This window comes from Electrophorus electricus, chromosome 12 (genome assembly GCF_041902795.1).
Source record: "Electrophorus electricus isolate QZ-2024a chromosome 12, ASM4190279v1, whole genome shotgun sequence".
NCBI classification, from domain to species: Eukaryota; Metazoa; Chordata; class Actinopteri; order Gymnotiformes; family Gymnotidae; genus Electrophorus; species Electrophorus electricus.
Genome location: NC_137508.1, coordinates 1,356,842 through 1,374,361, shown reverse-complemented (window position 1 = coordinate 1,374,361; position 17,520 = coordinate 1,356,842). Strand labels below are relative to the sequence as shown.

General features: G+C 43.5%; 1 protein-coding gene and 1 long non-coding RNA gene across 8 annotated transcripts; one reads left to right on the top strand and one right to left on the bottom strand.

Moving 5' to 3' along the window:
* Positions 1-752: 752 nt before the first annotated feature.
* Positions 753-4,888, bottom strand: LOC145660283 (uncharacterized). The gene is made up of 3 exons (XR_014126528.1): positions 3,147-4,888; positions 2,542-2,911; positions 753-2,207 (listed from the first exon to the last, which is right to left on the bottom strand). It is a non-coding gene; the product is annotated as an uncharacterized LOC145660283 (long non-coding RNA).
* A 3,820-nt stretch (positions 4,889-8,708) lies between these two features.
* On the top strand, positions 8,709-17,049 carry ppm1kb (protein phosphatase, Mg2+/Mn2+ dependent 1Kb). 7 transcript variants are annotated; one of them, XM_035531487.2, is made up of 7 exons: positions 8,709-8,841; positions 9,599-10,132; positions 10,305-10,405; positions 13,520-13,685; positions 14,181-14,325; positions 14,419-14,553; positions 14,784-17,049. In XM_035531487.2, exons 2-7 carry the CDS (start codon positions 9,693-9,695, stop codon positions 14,913-14,915), a joined length of 1,119 nt encoding a protein of 372 aa, XP_035387380.1. In that variant the 5' UTR covers positions 8,709-8,841; positions 9,599-9,692; the 3' UTR covers positions 14,916-17,049. The 7 variants fall into 7 exon arrangements, with proteins under 7 accessions (XP_035387380.1, XP_081580850.1, XP_081580848.1 ...); XM_081724724.1 differs by lacking the exon at positions 8,709-8,841 and adding an exon at positions 8,866-9,080; XM_081724722.1 differs by lacking the exon at positions 8,709-8,841 and adding an exon at positions 8,866-9,134.
* The last annotated feature ends 471 nt before the right edge of the window (positions 17,050-17,520 follow it).

Sequence of the window (17,520 nt, the reverse complement as noted above, 5' to 3'; positions counted from 1 at the left end):
TAGACTTTCTCCCAATACATTCTGGGGGACATTCAGAACTCCAGAGCAACACTTAAACGCAACACTCACTAACTTGTACATGTTTATCACATATTTTAAAATTATTGATGATAAACGAAAATTGATGAGGATGATCACCTGTAATTTTTGTAATTCTGTAATTTTACTTTTTCTCTCTTTGCTCTTAACTGTAATAGACTCTCAGCCACAAAACAACCCTAAATGATTTATTGTTGATATCAATTTTAGTTGTAATTTTAGTTTTCTTGCTTGTACTCATGCACTGGCTTTCAAATCAGGGAGAGAGGTGTCTCTGGAGGCCAGAATGAGAAGAGTCCATATTAGGACTGCTACAGAACTATCCCAGGCCTGATTAAACGTGTGGGCCTCTGATGACTGGGTGTATTCCTGTTTTTCATCCCTTGTTTAAACTGTCACAGGTTCACATTAGATGAACATGGTTGCCCAGGTGACAAAACCCAATGTGATTCTAAATGAGGTGTGAAGCAGAAAACATCTAGACAAGTAGATGCTAAGTACGCTTACACACAGTGAGATCCCGGTAATATTCTGTGTAATAGGGGGCCAAGTGCACATGCACACACACACACACACACACACACACACACACACACACACACACACACACACACACACACACACACACACACACACACACACACACACACATATAACAAACACACACAACCACACCACAAGAACTACAGCCTCTGAGTGCTTTTGTTGCCAAACCAAGGTTTTCTTTGAATTTGCAAAATCAAACATATACATTCAGGATTTCATGGTTTTCATCTTTAAGAACTATAAAATCTAGGCGAATATAAAAATAAGACCTTAAAGGGAAAATAACTGTGACTTAGTTTGAAGGAGGCTGAGAGCAGCAGCCAGATCCAGTCTTAAAACCCAAGTCTCCTTGCTGGTAAATGTGTGCTCTGACCACCAGACCAAAGAGCCCCCACTCTGTGACAGCAGCCACACCACATGTCTCAGTCACACCCAGTTTGACTTCACCAGTGTAACCTATCTGAGGTCACTATTTATTAAATGCATTTGACCAGTTGTTATCTGGTGAAATATCTGATTAATGCTATTCTGTGAGAAACAAACAGATTGCAGGTCTGCAGTTGAACAGTCGAGTTAGGAAAGTGTGGCTGTGGTTAATTGGTTACGTCTTTCTAAAAGCTTGGCCAGTGTTGGCACCCTTTATCTTAGCCATAAATGCAGCACAATGATGTGTTCCCTGGGAAAAAAAAGCACACATTACAGGCACACCACAATGTGGGAAGCAATTGTACGGAATAGCAATTCCTGGTGGGGATTTACTGGTTTTCCCAGTGAGCTCTGGACTATCAGGAAGGTACATGACAAAAAGTATGCGGAAGTAAATAAAGAAATTTGCAGATTATATGCTAGGAGTGTCTACGTTAATGATATACAACCTGGCTGACATTAGACCACTGGAAGTGTCTACATTAATGATATACAACCTGGCCAATATTAGACCACAGAATTCACTAGTAAATTACTGGAAAGGTCCTTTAAAGAAGCCATCTGTTAAATATATTATTGACTGCACGGTAGACCAAATTACATATTAATGAGGAAAATTATACATAATTATACACATGGCACTGAATTCATACACATGATTTCACATCTATATAATAATTATCAACTTGTTATTGCTGTCTACATGCTGTTTATTCCACAGGCTGCAGAACAGATAGTCTACAATACTATATCAACAATCATCAATATTCATCATGAATTAGACAAGTTCCCCACGTATTTATGGGTAATTTCCATATTTAGAGCCACATGCTATTCCCTTTACTTTGTCTCTTTGATTCTATTCTGCTACATTTATTCTGTTTAGTGGCATTTCATTAAGCCCTGTTCAATAACATGTTAATTAAGTTCTTTGAACACTGATGCAAAATGTAAGAGAATGGTGATGAGGTTATAATAGGATCTATAACTATAATTAGGCAGCGCTCTTTGAAGTCTGTATTGTGTGGTATTCAGATGCTTGGTCTTGCCTGTCTTCTCTCTCTCTGTCTCTCTTTCTTTCTTTCTCTCTCTCTCTCTCCCTCTCTCACTCTCTCACTCTCTCACCTCCTTCACCCAGGCCAGTAGCCTCTGGAGAGAGTCCTGGTGCTTGTGTTCCCATCGTGTAACCAGAAATCCTTCCATACGCATCATATGAGAATTGGCATCCGGCCATGAAACAAATCACATATCAGATCAGATCAGGAACTCAAATTGATTTGATAGATTTACTTTGTTGGTAACATGTAACAACTTAACCTTTTGAAATGTAATAGCTTAATTTTTAGCACTGTAAGAACCTCACCTATAACAAAATCCGCAGTTAATGATCAGAATCGAATCTGAGAGGAATATGGATTATTACATTGTGGTGTTTTTAATCTGAAAGGAACCCTAATTCAATGGATTTTTATATTGTCACTTTTCGTTCCTGCCACTCTGACATAAGCGGTGCATTCAGCAGATGGCTACCTGTTTGTGTGGTAGTGTCGTTGTATGTGGCAATACTCCCACAGAGAGCGATTTGGCACAACGCTGCCAAAGCCACCCCACCTGTAGAAAGAGGAATTACATAGAACACTGGCAGTCTTGTTTACCCGCTCAACACATAATCCTAATGAAACTTCCCAAACAATTGTTCCTTGTTTTGAGATGTTGTTATGAAAACCCTAACATACGTGGGACTGAGATAAAGTTACCAATGGGAGCCTATATGCCACGTTAAGTGACTCATCTAATCCCTCATCTAATCTAATGGTCTTATTGTTGAGGGCGTGGTTGAAGCCCAGCTCTTGGAGTTAGGAGACCTTCTCATCGGTTCCCACACAGCCACTCTGCAGCCCTACCAGGCAAGCAAAGTGAGGTTGAAAAGATGTTACATTTTGGTAGTAGCTGGGTCTTACATTCAATTAGTCTGTGGTAATTGCTGTACAGTATAATATACAAAAATTGAGCAAAATATAGAAAAATGTATCTCAATACTAATTGCTAATACATCCTAAATAAATGACATAAATACTGATGTAATAAAATTTTAATACGCATTAGTGTGGCACCCAGCAATCCCCTCCACTTACCAGCAGAGGACGACCTGGCCCAAATATTAGTTTATCTCCCTCGTGTTTCCAGTTATTCCTTGTTTCTACCAGTTAGTCTCTCACGTGGCCCAGCAGCAATTTAGTGTATTTAGAGTTGTGTAATTTACAGTTTTTTCTCCCGTGAATCTGATCTGTCATGTTTTGACCCTGGAATCTGTTTATTTAGAGCTTTGCACTTTTCCCCTTTTGGTGTGTTTTTTTTTTTTTTACCTCTTGCTGTTGTGGATGTTGGTCCTTGCCTGCTGATTGGCTATCATTCTCTGGATTGTGTTTTCAATCTGTTTGCATTGTTCTGGTTGTCAATACGACCACACATAGTTACTCACCATTGTCTTGCTGAGCAGTCAACGTTAAACATGTAATTTGTTATTCAATTACAGTAAAATATGTAGAAAATACTGAACACCTTCTGCTTACTGTAGACTAAACAGTCATCTTAGGCACAGTGCTTTTACTGCAGGCATGGGAGCAATATAGGATCCTCTTGAAATATATGTATACATATGCACATGCATTAGCACAAGGAGAGCCTGCATGTTTAGACCACAATTATAACTGAAGAGAAAGGAGGAGAAAGGTCATGTTTTAAACAGAAGTCTGTCAACATCTTAAAGTGAACTGAACAATCGCAAAACTATGATCAGGCGGGGCACGGCTTACTGATTTTCCCCCCTTTGTGATAATGACTTTTCTCAAATCCATAAAAAGGGGGACTAAATGGGCAAAGATATGATGGCTCGCTAGTCTGTAAATAGGAAGTCTAACCCTCCCAACAGACCAGATCCATCAAATACTTCCCATCATCTGGGGCTATACCAAGATGTCAGATAATTTAACAGACTGAACAGAAGAGACTGAATACCTTGTTTATGGTTGCTAATTCCAAAAGAACATGTGCCTGTTTACTTAGTAGATTAATGTAAGAAGCCAGGGTTGGCTGAGTTGTGGCTCTGTTCTATTGAACCTTGTGCGTACTGGGCAGAGCTGGAGTCTTAGGGGCTTGATTTCAAAGAGGTTTCAAGACTACAAGAACATGGCCTTGTCTTTGTAAGGTCTGGAGACCACACAAACATGGCCTTGGTCTGAGTCTGGACCTTATTCCTGTAAGTCTGGGTCTGCATGTTTGCTCTTGCAAAACACTGCATATTCTTGCCAGCTTGTTGAAAGTAATAATAATGTCCTTCCAACACCAGTCTGTACAGCATATTCACCACTAAAAACTCTTAGAATAATAATAAAACAACAATATAATAATAAAATAATAGCATAGCCTTTTTTATTACAATTAATAGCAAAATTAGAAAATGTCTGGTCTTGGTCTGGGTGCTGGAGTTTGCTTTTGTCTGCGACACTAACATAATGCACAGGAATCCTTGTCTAAATGTCTACAAATGTCTGTTGTTCCATCATGCAGTATTTGTGTGGCTGTAATTTGCTGAAAAAATGTCCTTAAACAAGTGGGGCTGATTTTATATTTAAGTGCTGAATCTTGGCATCTCCTGCTTTAAATTGCACTGACTGTAATGAAACATTTTCAGCAGTGAGTCAACAGTGTGAAAATGCTGACGCATTGTGGTAAAAATCAGACTATTCTCACACAAACATCTACTTAGCATAGGTTGATCTGGACTGTTGTGGTGTGGCATCATCTAAACAATTCGAGTTATAGTAGGAAATCGTGTAGCTGTTTTATCACTGTTCCTATCCCTGCTGGACTAAGACCTGGGTAGTGTTATATTACAAACCTCCAGCTTTGACTTCTGGGAGCTCCTCTTCCCTGAGGTCAAAGTCACCTCGCGAGAGAGAGGGAGAGGGAGAGAGAAGGGGGGGGAGAGGTTAAATCTATTATATATTATTGAAATGTCTGAGCTGCTTCTTTCAAAATGTCCAAAAGTCAAAATAAAATTGAGCCTAGAATGTTGCAGGGTTTTTTTTCTCCCAGAATTAAACTGCACTTTTTAATGTAGTTTATTTGGGTTCCAGATGTGGGATGGATAAAATCCAGACTGGACGTCTGATCTGGAAATCAGGATATTATTTTTCCATTTTAGCAGTGACATGCTTTTCATGACCAATTTAAAACCACTGGAAAGCTCCAGTAAATAATAACATTAATTCTTTCAACTGACATTGAACCCACATAGTACACATAGTATAGCGACATACAGCCCTGCCACACACAGTGCAGCTACACACAGTACAGCCACACACAGTACAGCTACACACAGTATAGCTGCATACAGTCCTGCCACACACAGTACAGCTACACACAGTACAGCCACACACAGTACAGCTACACATAGTACAGCTACATACAGTATTGCCACACAGGACTGCCATGCACAGTACAGCTACACACAGTACAGCTACACACAGTACAGCTACATACAGTACAACTACACACAGTATAGCTACACAAAGTACTGCTACACACAGTATAGCTACACAGGATTGCCACACACAGTACAGCTGCACACAGTATAGCTGCATACAGTACAGCTACACACAGTACAGCTACACATAGTACAGCTACATACAGTATTGCCACACAGGATTGCCACACACAGTACAGCTACACACAGTATAGCTGCATACAGTACAGCTACACACAGTACTGCTACACACAGTATAGCTGCATACACTTCTGCTACACACAGTACAGCTACATACAGTACATCTACACACAGTATAGCTACACAAAGTACTGCTACACACAGTATAACTATACACAGTACTGCCACACACAGTACTGCTACAGTATGGAAGGATTTCTGGTTACACGATGGGAACACAAGCACCAGGACTCTCTCCAGAGGCTACTGGCCTGGGTGAAGGAGGTGAGAGAGAGAGAGAGAGAGAGAGAGAGAGAGAGAGAGAGAGAGAGAGAGAGAGAGAGAGAGAGAGAGAGAGAGAGAGAGAGAGAGAGAGAGAGAGAGAGAGAGAGAGCAGTACTATGTGTACTACACACAGTACTGTTACACACAGTACTCGCTCTGGGTATGACTTTGATCTCACTGAATCAGAGAAGAGTTTACTTTTATGATTCTTAGTGGTTGTAACAATAAACTTGGTTCTAGGAACATTTTGTAAGGCTTTATTTAGTAGCTTAATCATAACTTAAACAAGAGCAATTCTTTAAGAGCTAGAATTATATAAATGCACAGTGTAGACTTTATCATCTCTGAATGAGCCTGAGAACTGTGTAGTCAAAAGATCTATTAAACTTCATGTTCTCCCTACTACTATTAATACTTATAAGAGAGGTATTTTACATTAATACTTATGAGAGGTATTTTACATTAATACTTATAAGAGGTATTTTACATTAATTCTTATAAGAGAAGTATTTTACATTAATACTTATGAGAGGTATCTTACATTAATACTTATAAGAGAGGTATTTTACATTAATACTTATGAGAGGTATCTTTCATTAATACTTATGAGAGGTATTTTACATTAATTCCTATAAGAGAAGTATTTTACATTAATACTTATGAGCTATTTTACATTAATACTTGTAAGAGGTATTTTACATTAATTCTTATGAGAGGTATTTTACATTAATACTTATGAGAGGTATTTTACCAAAGCAAGTCAAACACCACATCCAACACAGACCTCAGGCTATGGAAATGTCTCCATTCTCACACGCGTCTGAAGTTAAAGGCCTCTTCTAGTGACCTATAACGTGAGGGCAAAAGGTGAAACAACCTCAAGTCACTGTAAGCTGCACACGACATCCTTTATCAAGAAGCAGTGACACTTGGCTTTCTTTAAGCCAGGGAGCTGCCGGAGCCTCAGTGACACCGCTTGCCGAAACTTGAGCATGCTAACGGTATTCAGATCATGTGAACAGGGTTTATTTAGGCTACAAAAACAAACAAACCAACCAAACAAAAAAAGCGACAGACACTCTGTTAAATGTTAGGATCATTTAAAGTATTTGTTTATTCAAATCTAACCCTAACTCAAACAAGGGTTGGAATTTCATATTAACTTTTTTTTTTTAATAAGACATGATAACGGACACTTCTAAGCGTTTTGTTTGATGTACTTATTTACTTTTATTTTGCTTTCCGCGTAAGCATCAACAGTATGACATCTGAGAATAGAGTGGCCAGTGGCCAGACGCCCTCTTTTAGGCCGGACAGTGCCCGCTCGCTGTCTGGACGGACACCTGTTTGTCATGTTTCTGGAGTGAACTGGGATTTGCTTTCCACTTGCCAGTATTAGTGCGTCACTGGGTCCCATACACCTCAAAGCAGAAACCTTGTATAGCAGATCCGCGTAAATAAGAAATAATAATAAAAACAATTAAAGGGTCTCCATGCTGCCCCCTTGCGGTGTGGCCCCAGATCGCACTGTACCTCATCTCAGAAAGTCCGACTTCGAAATGCTAGTCTGCTAGGATGTTTGCAACGATATGAAAATACCACAAAGAAAAACGATTGCAGTGGTCAGCACAAACTTTCCTTTCCAAGATTAATTCCATGAAATAGGCTACTTAAATACTGCAAGTAGGTGCCAAGATGGTGAGTTAGTCTTCCTGAAGACAGATGTCTTCCTTTTAGGGTTATTAAAGTGGCCGCCCTCATTGACACACTTGGGAATTTCCATAAGAAGTCCATAGAATTTAGTGGCTTTCTGTGTCTTACTGCTGAGAAAGATGAAGAGAGGCGTGTTATCTTACACGCTAATCTGTTGCAAAATATTTGTCCACTTTGTGCTTCGGAATTAGAGGCACAGCTAACATGAAATGGTCAACATGAAGTCCCTGGCATTTCTCATGCATGTGTAACTCAGCAGTGAACTACGGGAATCATTTATCTAGCAGGTCTAAGACCATTACCCGTTAGTCAGAACATATGTTGGTTTCTGGCTCAACTCGCAAAATTAGAAAAAGAAAGGAATTTTTTTTTAAAAATAGTTATCTCATGTTTATCTGGTGGCTCTGGAGTATCCCCCCCCACCAACACACTCACACACTCACACACACACAAACACTCACACACACAAAGAGGAAGTCGACAGTTTCGGGGGTGAATTTATTATTAAGATGTTAATAATATTGCATCTCTTTAATTAGAGGTTCTTCAAAACTAAATAGCTCTCAATATAGTAGGTCTTTTCCTCTAACATAAATGGGGAAAAGGCAATTTACCGAAATAGCTTTACATACCAAATGCAATATTCTGCATATACCTGCATATATACCGACATACTAATGGCCATAAAAAAACCTGAATTAAATGTAATAACCATGACTGGACGCTGTTCCTACGAGGAGTCACCAGACATTTCTCCTGTCCTGCCAAAGCAACACTAGGGGGCGCTGGTTTAAAACTACGTGCTGCGCTACTGATTGAAGCTAGACTGGGGCTGACTCCGTGGCTATGCGGGTGGATGCACCTCCGTTAGCGGGGATCAAAGTGCATCTAAATTCGGTAATTAAACGGATGCAACGCCTGACCATCGCTGGTAATCCGCCTAGAAGCCCATTGAAACGCTTGCAGCTAAGGACGGAATATAATTGGCTGGCCTGAATGTTTCTGATGATGTGATTGGCGAGTAATCCTCCGTGGGTGTGGCTTGTGTGGGAAGCGTCCGACACCGCGACGTCTGTGCGCCGTCGGACTGAAAATAAACGGCCGCCGTCGTTTGTAACGGGAAGGTGAGTGCGCGGCGCGTTGTAAACAGCTCGTGCTTCACGAATAGTTCACGAGCCACGGTGTGTGTCGCGCACCTTGCGGGGGAAGTTCAGCGCGGTTTCTGCGAGCCTCAGATGAAGGACCTCAGCCATTGCAGGAGGCGTTGACGGAAATTCCCCCGAACACCGACATGAATCTGCGTGATCTGCGCCAGCGTGCCAAGCGCAGCCCGCCCGACGGCCACCGTGCACCGGCAATCAGGGTTCGTGCGTGAACCCTAACGGCTAAACGACCTTAGTCAGGCGTTTTCAAGAACGTAAGAGAGGCTCGCCGGAGTATTGCGTCATACACGTGAGCTCGCCAACACTTCCCGTGTCTCGTGGGTATTGAGGCGTGTTTGTATGCGTTTCGATTGTGACGTCGTGGTCCGCGCATCCCTTCGCCGTTACAGTGTTGCGCGCGGCGTTTAGACGGAGCGGGTCCGTGCGATGACCTCCGTCAGGGCGGCGCTGGGTGAGTGTCCAGCTCTGGACGTCCTGCTGTGGCGGGGCGGCGTTGTTCCCGCTGTACCGAGTCCTCAAAGTCGCGTTTACTGTCGACACTGAATGTACGTTTTGGCGTTTGTTACGGTAGGATCAGTGACCCATTTAAGTCGACAATAAGCGTTAGCCTCAGATCAAAACGCTCTGACCGCTGTTTTACCATCCGTCGTTGCCACCAAAAGCGTTGATCTGCGAACAGAGCGACCCGTTCGTTGACTTATTTCCTCTTTTTCCGTAGTGTCCTGACCTGCTGCGACCGCTGAGCTTCACTTGACCTGTTGGGCTGTTGCGGAGCAGGCGCTGTAGGCGCGCGCCCACGCAGCGCCAGCGCCATGTCCGCGGCCCTCCTCGCGCGCCTGATCGCGCACGGCGGCTCGCGCGTCTGCCACAGGGTCGCGCGGAAGTCCGCGCGCGCGCCTCCGGAGGAGCCGTGGAGGTCCGTCCACAGCCCGTCGGGCGCTCGCCATAGCAACTCCCGCTTCGACCCAGACAGCAGCGGCCGGCCCACCACGTGGGACTCCTTCGGCATCTGGGACAACCGCATTGACGAGCCCATACTCCTTCCTCCGAGCATCCGCTACGGCAAACCGATCCCCAAAGTCAGCCTGTCCCGGGTGGGATGCGTCTCGCACATCGGCCAGCGCAAGGAGAACGAGGACCGCTACCAGCTGTCCCAGCTGACGGACAACATCCTCTACTTCGCTGTTTATGACGGGCACGGGGGAGCGGAGGCTGCCGACTTTTGCCACAAGTACATGGAAGGGCATATCAAGTAAGTGATGAATGTTCATCCTGTTCGTGCTGAAGTTCTCTTAGTATTTTAATCTTTCTTTAATGCATGTTTTTGAATGGATGTATAATAACGTACAAATGCAATAAGAAAGGTCCTACTGATGTATGCTTGCCTTGGCTTCGTGGAACTGAATCTCATCAACTCCTATCAGGGACCTCCTGACAGAGGGGGAAAACTTGGAACTAGTACTGACCAAAGCGTTTCTCAGCGTGGACAAAGCCTTAGCGAGACACCTTCACTTCGTTGCAGATGGTAGGTGTCCTCACTGTGCACATCAGTCCGGGTGGGAAAAGTAAGCTTGAATCACACTGGCAGTTGTCAGCGTGAGAGGTTGGTGTGGTTCATTTGTTATAAGGTATCCACTTTAGGTCTTCAGTCTAACACTTTCCTGTAAATATATACTTCAGTGTGCCATAGTTCTCTGTCATGTAGACAAACTATAAACTACTCGTCTACAATGCCAAGACAAATTCTGTGAACCCAAATCCTGTTTGGGTATTAAACAAGTAGTTAAATGAGAAAATTGCCTAAATAAAATCATTACTGAGTGTTAACGGTGTAGTAGGTGATAGTGCTGCCTCTCCCATGGGGGACTGGATTGAAACCCTACCTAGGCATGTGTTCTTGGCTATACTAGTAAGAGTCCTTGGGCAAGACTCCTAACATTGCATTGGCCTTCCTCTGTAACATGCTTGAAATTGTAAGTCTGGATAAGTGTGTCTGCCAAATGTGTACAATGTAAATTTATGTTTGGTTTCAGTTAGGTTCATACTACACCTTTTCTCCAATTTTATTTCTAAGTAGTAGTAAAACGGTCTGATTCAGTGGCAGTTTTGAGAAAATTTGCAAGCTCTGGATTTCTGCATGAATGGCTCCTAAAATGATATCTGCTTTTAAGTCTTAAAAATAAAGACTAATTTGGGAAGCAGTACACACACATTTCATAGTGCTGTATCTTTTATTTAATGGTTTAAACAAGCAGTCATACAGAACTGTCTCAGCGTGTGTGTGTGTGTGTGTGTGTGTGTGTGTGTGTGTGTGTGTGTGTGTGTGTGTCAGGATATCTTACTTTAAAAGTCTGCTTGAGGTCACACCACAGCATTCCAGTGGAGTTTAGGTCCATTCTGTTCTGGCCATGGTTCAGCCTCGCTGCTGATGTGTTTGTCTGGCCGATTTAACCGTCCCCTTTTTGAGTTTTGGATCAAACTCAGCTGCCATTGGATTTCAATGGTCCCTCAGTATTTTCTACAGTTATGTACATGAATTATGAATTATTCTAGTTGTGCCTTGGGACATGCAGGTATTCAATATTCCTGCTGTTTATTTACTCATTTTTGTATTTCTGGAGAGCAGTGACCTCCCATCAGCCCCAGTCATGTTCAGTGGTTTTCTTCATAAACACAGACCTCCAGGAGATGTCTGCTGATACCTAGCTATCACATTCTCACCTGTTTGAAGGTTCTGTGGCATGTTCTTACACCGAAGCGACTTGTAGAGAGAGGAGCATCAGGTCTGAGGAAAGACAGACCCGGCGCACCTGTGTTTACCTTTTAACCCACCATTATTTTTACTAAATATGCAGACACATGTCAGACCCACATCAGCAGTTTTTGGAAAGTTCAATTACTTTCTTCTCAAAATGTCATAGTCCAAGGTATTAATTAATGACCCAGATTGTTCAAACTAGTTATTTAAATTGTGATGTAAAGTGTTGTGTGTGTGATGTTTATTAAATAAGGCTGTTTTTAATATCATTATTAAGAATTGAATGAAGATCAGATCACATCTTTAGAAGTCATTCATGCAGAAATCCAGGTAATAAAAAGCCATTTTGAGTTCTGTATTTGGGTTCACACAATTTTCTTTGACTGTAGCTTTTTATTCGCTTATTCAGCAATGGAAACATACAGAGTGGAGTATTTCCAAGATGAAAGACGATTCTGGGAATTAGAGAGTATTGTTGTATTCATTCTCCACTTAGCTAGAGGTTATAAAAGTGAGTTAGCTCTACACAGACCCAGACACTGCTAGAACAGAGACCCACCATTTCAGCCTGTTTTTGCAGTCATGGGCTCTGGTGTGTGCAATGTACAATCTTGCCCTGTGTGTGTGTGCGTGTTATCTATGACAGCTGCGGACCCAGCTAAGACCCCATAAAAGCGGCAGTTCTGCGCTACCTTTTTGGAAGGCGAGGGGGCTAGATTGGTCCAGCGGGTCCCTGCGTGGACTTCTGGAAGGTTCCTCAACTTTCTCTCCCTTTCTTTTCAGTTTCACTCTCTCTTTATCTAGCTGCCTTCTGTTCCTCCACACATACACTATTGAAAATCACCAGGTCGCTTAGCAGAACGCTGAGTTCAAGGTTTCTCGTCTGTGTGGCGTACCAAATGTTTGGTCAAAACAGAATAAAAGGACATAATTGTTTATAGCCAAAGGTGACACATATATGGGGCATAAGGAACTCTGGTATGTTTTTGCATTCTTTTAATGTCCTTTTCTTAAAGAGTTCCTTGTTGTGGTACTGGTCGTTACTAAACCAAAGTAAAGGATCTTTCTGACGTTAAATTAGATCATTTGCTGTCCCCAGAAAAGTACGTTAGCATGTTACGTGAAGCTTCCTGCTGTCATCTGGCTCACCTGTGATAGTTTTCCTGTATAATATTTGTTATGAAAACAGCAAGCGAGCCTGCAGTGTGCACAAGCTGAAAGAAACTTGTAAAAGTGGCGTGGAAAGACAAACAAACAAACAAGTCAGACAGAACGTGGAGTGAGTGGCGGCCTGGACAGGGGCTTCCCCGTGCAGCTGTGCACTGTTAGCCTGGGTGGGTTTGTCTCGCTGGGCTCCGTGGGACCTTTGAGCCACTGATATTACCCCCTCCCCAGCATGCCCACCTTCATGGCCTCCCCGTACCCACAGATATGCTGCATGCTTGTTTATTCTCTTGATTCTCCTGTTTTATTGTTTCTTTTGACAACATTCCTTGACCCTCCCTCTCTTTCTGTACTTCTCCCTCGGTGTGGGGGGGGGCAGTTTGCGTGTGTGTGTGCGCGTGTTCACGGATGTGGGTGCAAGCGTGTGTTGGTGTGTTTGTGTTAGAATGTGTGCAAAGGAAAGTGTGCATATAGCCTGTGTTTAAAATGATCGCGGCTCTGCCTGTACATAGAATCTTAGAGGGATATACTGTATTTGTGTTGTGTGTGTGTGTGTGTGTGTGTGTGTGTGTGTGTGTGTGAGAGGGAGACGGGGAGTGAGAATGTGTAATGTGGTAGCAGTCGGTACGTGCATGGCTCCGTTTCCGTTATGAGCCCATGTGTGTGCAGTGCTGGGGTCCTGTGTAAGGTGTGTGTCTTGTCTCTGATACATTGCAGCCTCAGTGCTGAGCTCAGGTACTACTGCCACAGTGGCCCTGCTGAGAGATGGCATCGAACTAGTGGTGGCCAGCGTGGGCGACAGCCGTGCCATGCTCTGCCGGAAGAACAAAGCCCTTAAACTCACCGTGGACCACACGCCCGAGAGAAAGGATGAGAAAGAGAGGTGAGCTGCATCTTTGAGCGCCCCCTGGTGGTCCGGATGACACAGGGTGCCCTCAGCCCACTAGAGGAAAGTGTTCTGTTGTCTCAAGCAGAGGTTTGCGGTCTAGTCCTCAGAGAACCAAGCATTGATTGACGTTTTTTCCAGAAGGTTCTGCCAAGCTTGTGCTGTGTGTCAGGTGTGTCAGATTTCAAAGGCGTTTGGAGAGGCCATGTTCTAGCCAATGAGCCTGTTCTTGGCCCAGCTTCAGTGAATATCATATTTCCTCCTCATGACAGAAACTCTTTTGTAGGTATGAGATGGGTACCAGATTTAAGATGTATAAGATCCAATAATAAACATGTATTACATATTGAAGATGAATTTTATAAATTGTAGTAACATGATTTGGTTATGTGGGTAGCCTTAAGTCAGCTGCAACAAGTCCTGTACCCTTTTTCTGTGTGTCTACTAATGTCTGTCTGTCTGTCTGTCTGTCTGCCCGCCTGTCCGTGAAAGGATTCGTAACAGTGGCGGCTTCGTGTCGTGGAACAGCCTGGGTCAGCCTCACGTCAACGGGCGCCTCGCCATGACCCGCAGCATCGGCGACTTTGACCTTAAAAACGCAGGGGTCATCGCAGAACCAGAGACCAGGCGCATTTCGGTGAAGCTCTCCCACTTTCCCTGGTGTGCTGCAAAAATTTGCTTGGGATGAATGTTTGGATGTTGACGTAACGTGATTCTCTAACTCTGCCAGCTGCATCACGTTCACGACTCTTTCCTCGCCCTCACCACCGACGGCATCAACTTCATCATGAACAGCCAAGAGATCTGTGATGTCATCAACCAGTGCAACGACCCCAGAGAGGCCGCACAGCGCATCTCTGAGCAGGTACGTGCCCCCCCGGTCAGGGGTCATGGGTCACAGTTCAGGGCAGTGCGTCCCAGACATCATAATTTCATTCTCAAGAGTGTCAGCGGTTATTTTTGGACATGAACGTTACTGTTCAAGCTGACATACCTCATGTTTTAATCAAATCCAGTGAGCATCTCCCTCTGACTGTTGAGATTCTGGAGTGTTGGTTTACGTGGGTGACGGATCTTCCTGTGTCTGACCGGCAGGCGTTGCAGTACGGCGCCGAGGACAACAGCACCGTGCTCGTGGTGCCATTCGGAGCATGGGGGAAACACAAGAGCTCCGACGTCAGCTTCTCCTTCAGTCGTAGCTTTGTGTCCAGCGGCCGCTGGGCATGAGAGAGAGGGAGGGGGGAGGGAGAGGGAGAGAATGACAGAGTGCTCGGACACATCAGTGGCCAGGTGAGAGTTTTACTCCAGCTGGACCCCACCAACGTGCAATATTATCCGTCCGGAGTAAAAATAAAAGACCATCCGCTCCACCCGTTCTTTTGGACCAGAGCCAATAGCAGTGCAGTTTGAGTGAGTTATACCGTACTGGGATATGTTAGTACTCTATCCAGCCAGCCAGTCTGCACTGGCCTCGAAACACCTGCTTTCTGCGGAGACGTGTGTGTTGTCTGAGACCTGCACACCAGTCAGTATTACTGCAGCTGTGTGGGAACCAGGTCAGCGCTCACACAAGCTTCCGTGTGCGTACGCAGCCATGTTGTAGGACCTGCAGTATGAAGGTTGCCTCAGTTTGACCTTGGTAGTTGAAGGTTTGTGTCCTGTGCAGGGAGTAGACGTGTACACTCCTTCCAAGCACACTTTACACGTCATGGTGAGGCAGATGAAATGGAATGTTTCCTTTGTGGTGGTGGTTTGCCGACTCCTTGGACGCCTCTTACTTGTGCGGCTTAAAGGACGTCTGCGCATTCTCAAGATGTCCCAGATAAAATTGTCTCCTTTGTCCAAAGGACTTGGACTCCACCTCTGTGCAGCAGCGGCAGTAGGAGGTTGTGGCGTTCACACGCACGCACGACGGAGTGGAACGGCCCTACACCACATGTGTGGGGTTGTTTTTACACTGGTGTCTCTTACGTGGTGCAGTGGTGAACTAGTCCGTGCTGCTTTGCACATAGTGTGAGTCATCGTGCTTGAGCCAGGCAGAAAAACCAGAAGAAGGTCAGGAGAATCGCATTGTCGCACAGCCAGCCAGCCGAGCCGTGTTGTGTTCTGCCGTCCGTGAGGCTGAGATTGGACAGGGGGAGCCGACGAAGACTGGCTTGTCAAATGCATCACAGCATCCAGATCTTCCTAACAGGACCAAGCGAAGCTCTCTGTGCAAATCTCTCATGCCATCGTGAGGACCATGGTGGGAAAAACCCACTCACTTTTTGTTTGCTGTTTGTTTGTTTGTTTGTTTTCTGGACCAGTTACATCTAGTAAGCTGAACTGTTCATCTAGTGCCTTTTTCTTCTTTGTCTACGTTAGTAACATAAGCACAGAATGATGGTTCAGACACTACTGGCCTCTTCTAGAGTCTAAAAGGAGTGAGTGTGTTAGTTTCTAGGACACTGATGCTCCTTTGGACTTTTTTGGGCATGTATGCAATGATTCCCCCCAAGTGCATTTGCTAGAGGTTCTGTATTGTATGTTTTGTGTGCGTGTGTGTGTGTGTGTGTGTGTATGTGTGTGTGTGTATATATACATATGCATGCATGCATGCGCGCGCGCATACACACACACATATATACATACATATATAATATACACACACACACACACACACACAAACCTTTTGTATGTATTTACTGTTAGGTGGCTGTGAAAATATAACAGGCTTTACTAAAGTTGATCAAAGGTATTTCCTCACCTTGGGACCCTCGTGCGGGTGGGTATGGAGGCCGAGTTGGCATCATGTTGAGACGTTGAGTGACCCTGTTGGACCTAAAAGGCTTCCGTTAGACCTTTTTCATATGCTGCAGTATGTAACCCCTCCAATGTGAGCGTTTCCGTTCAAGGTATTTTTAAAGATAAGAGAATATTTTTGGTTCTTCGTACATGACTTTATCAGTTTGTTTCATTAAATAGCAAGATTGCCCTTTTTTCTAATTCTTAGAGAATTTGCTGTTTAGTTGTTTTTTCTTCTTGGTGAAACGTTTGTAATTCTGGAGACTTCATGAGCTGAATAAGGTGTTCTCATGGTGGAAATGTGAACCTGTATGGTGTAAGGCTTCCAGGAATAAGGTTCTCTGTCCATGCATGTGACACTACGCACCGTTACACAAGCTTGGGTAACATTAATGTGAGCATTTTATGAAGAATGTAAGTTTAAAAAAAGTTATTTGAACTATTGCATGATTTTCATTTGTTAATACTTATAGGATTTTTGTTTCACTTTGTCATAATACTGTAAAAATCTGTTTTTGTGCAACTATTAAATCACTATACTTGTCAATAAAGTTTCAGAGCAGGTTTGGCAGTTTCATGACATTTGCTGACTTCTGATTCATCTGTCAGTTTTCCCCTAATTTAAGAATTTAAAATGCGATGCTTGTATTCCTCGGCTCCTAGACCTTCAGCCTCTGGGGAAAATCGGCGTGTTTGTGGTCATGAAAGTTGCTGTTTCAATCCAGCGGGGGTGCTGTTGGAGAGCGTATAAAAACGCTCAGTTCGTGTTATTTGTTTTTTGGTTTTCACGTGTCGATTCTTTATAGTAAATCTAATTATAGTAGTATTATAGTAAAAAATATTATAGTAAAAAATGTTTTACACCAACAGTCGAATATCTTAAACGTTCTGCTCTATCAGGTTACAGATTGTCGATGGACGTAAACTGGATTTAGAGAAGGTGAACACAGGTGAACATCTGTATAATAAGCACACCAAGGGGTATTAATAACAGCAGCTTTAAGAGTAGTAAAATAAATAAATACATTTGCTGCTGCTGATAATGATG

Bases quoted from the DNA above. Each gene is read 5' to 3' on its own strand.
- ppm1kb (XM_035531487.2), top strand. From the start codon at position 9,693: ATGTCCGCGGCCCTCCTCGCGCGCCTGATCGCGCACGGCGGCTCGCGC. The intron at 13,686-14,180 runs GTGAGCTGCATC...TGTCCGTGAAAG, and splicing joins AGAAAGGATGAGAAAGAGAG to GATTCGTAACAGTGGCGGCT. The intron at 14,554-14,783 runs GTACGTGCCCCC...TCTGACCGGCAG, and splicing joins CACAGCGCATCTCTGAGCAG to GCGTTGCAGTACGGCGCCGA.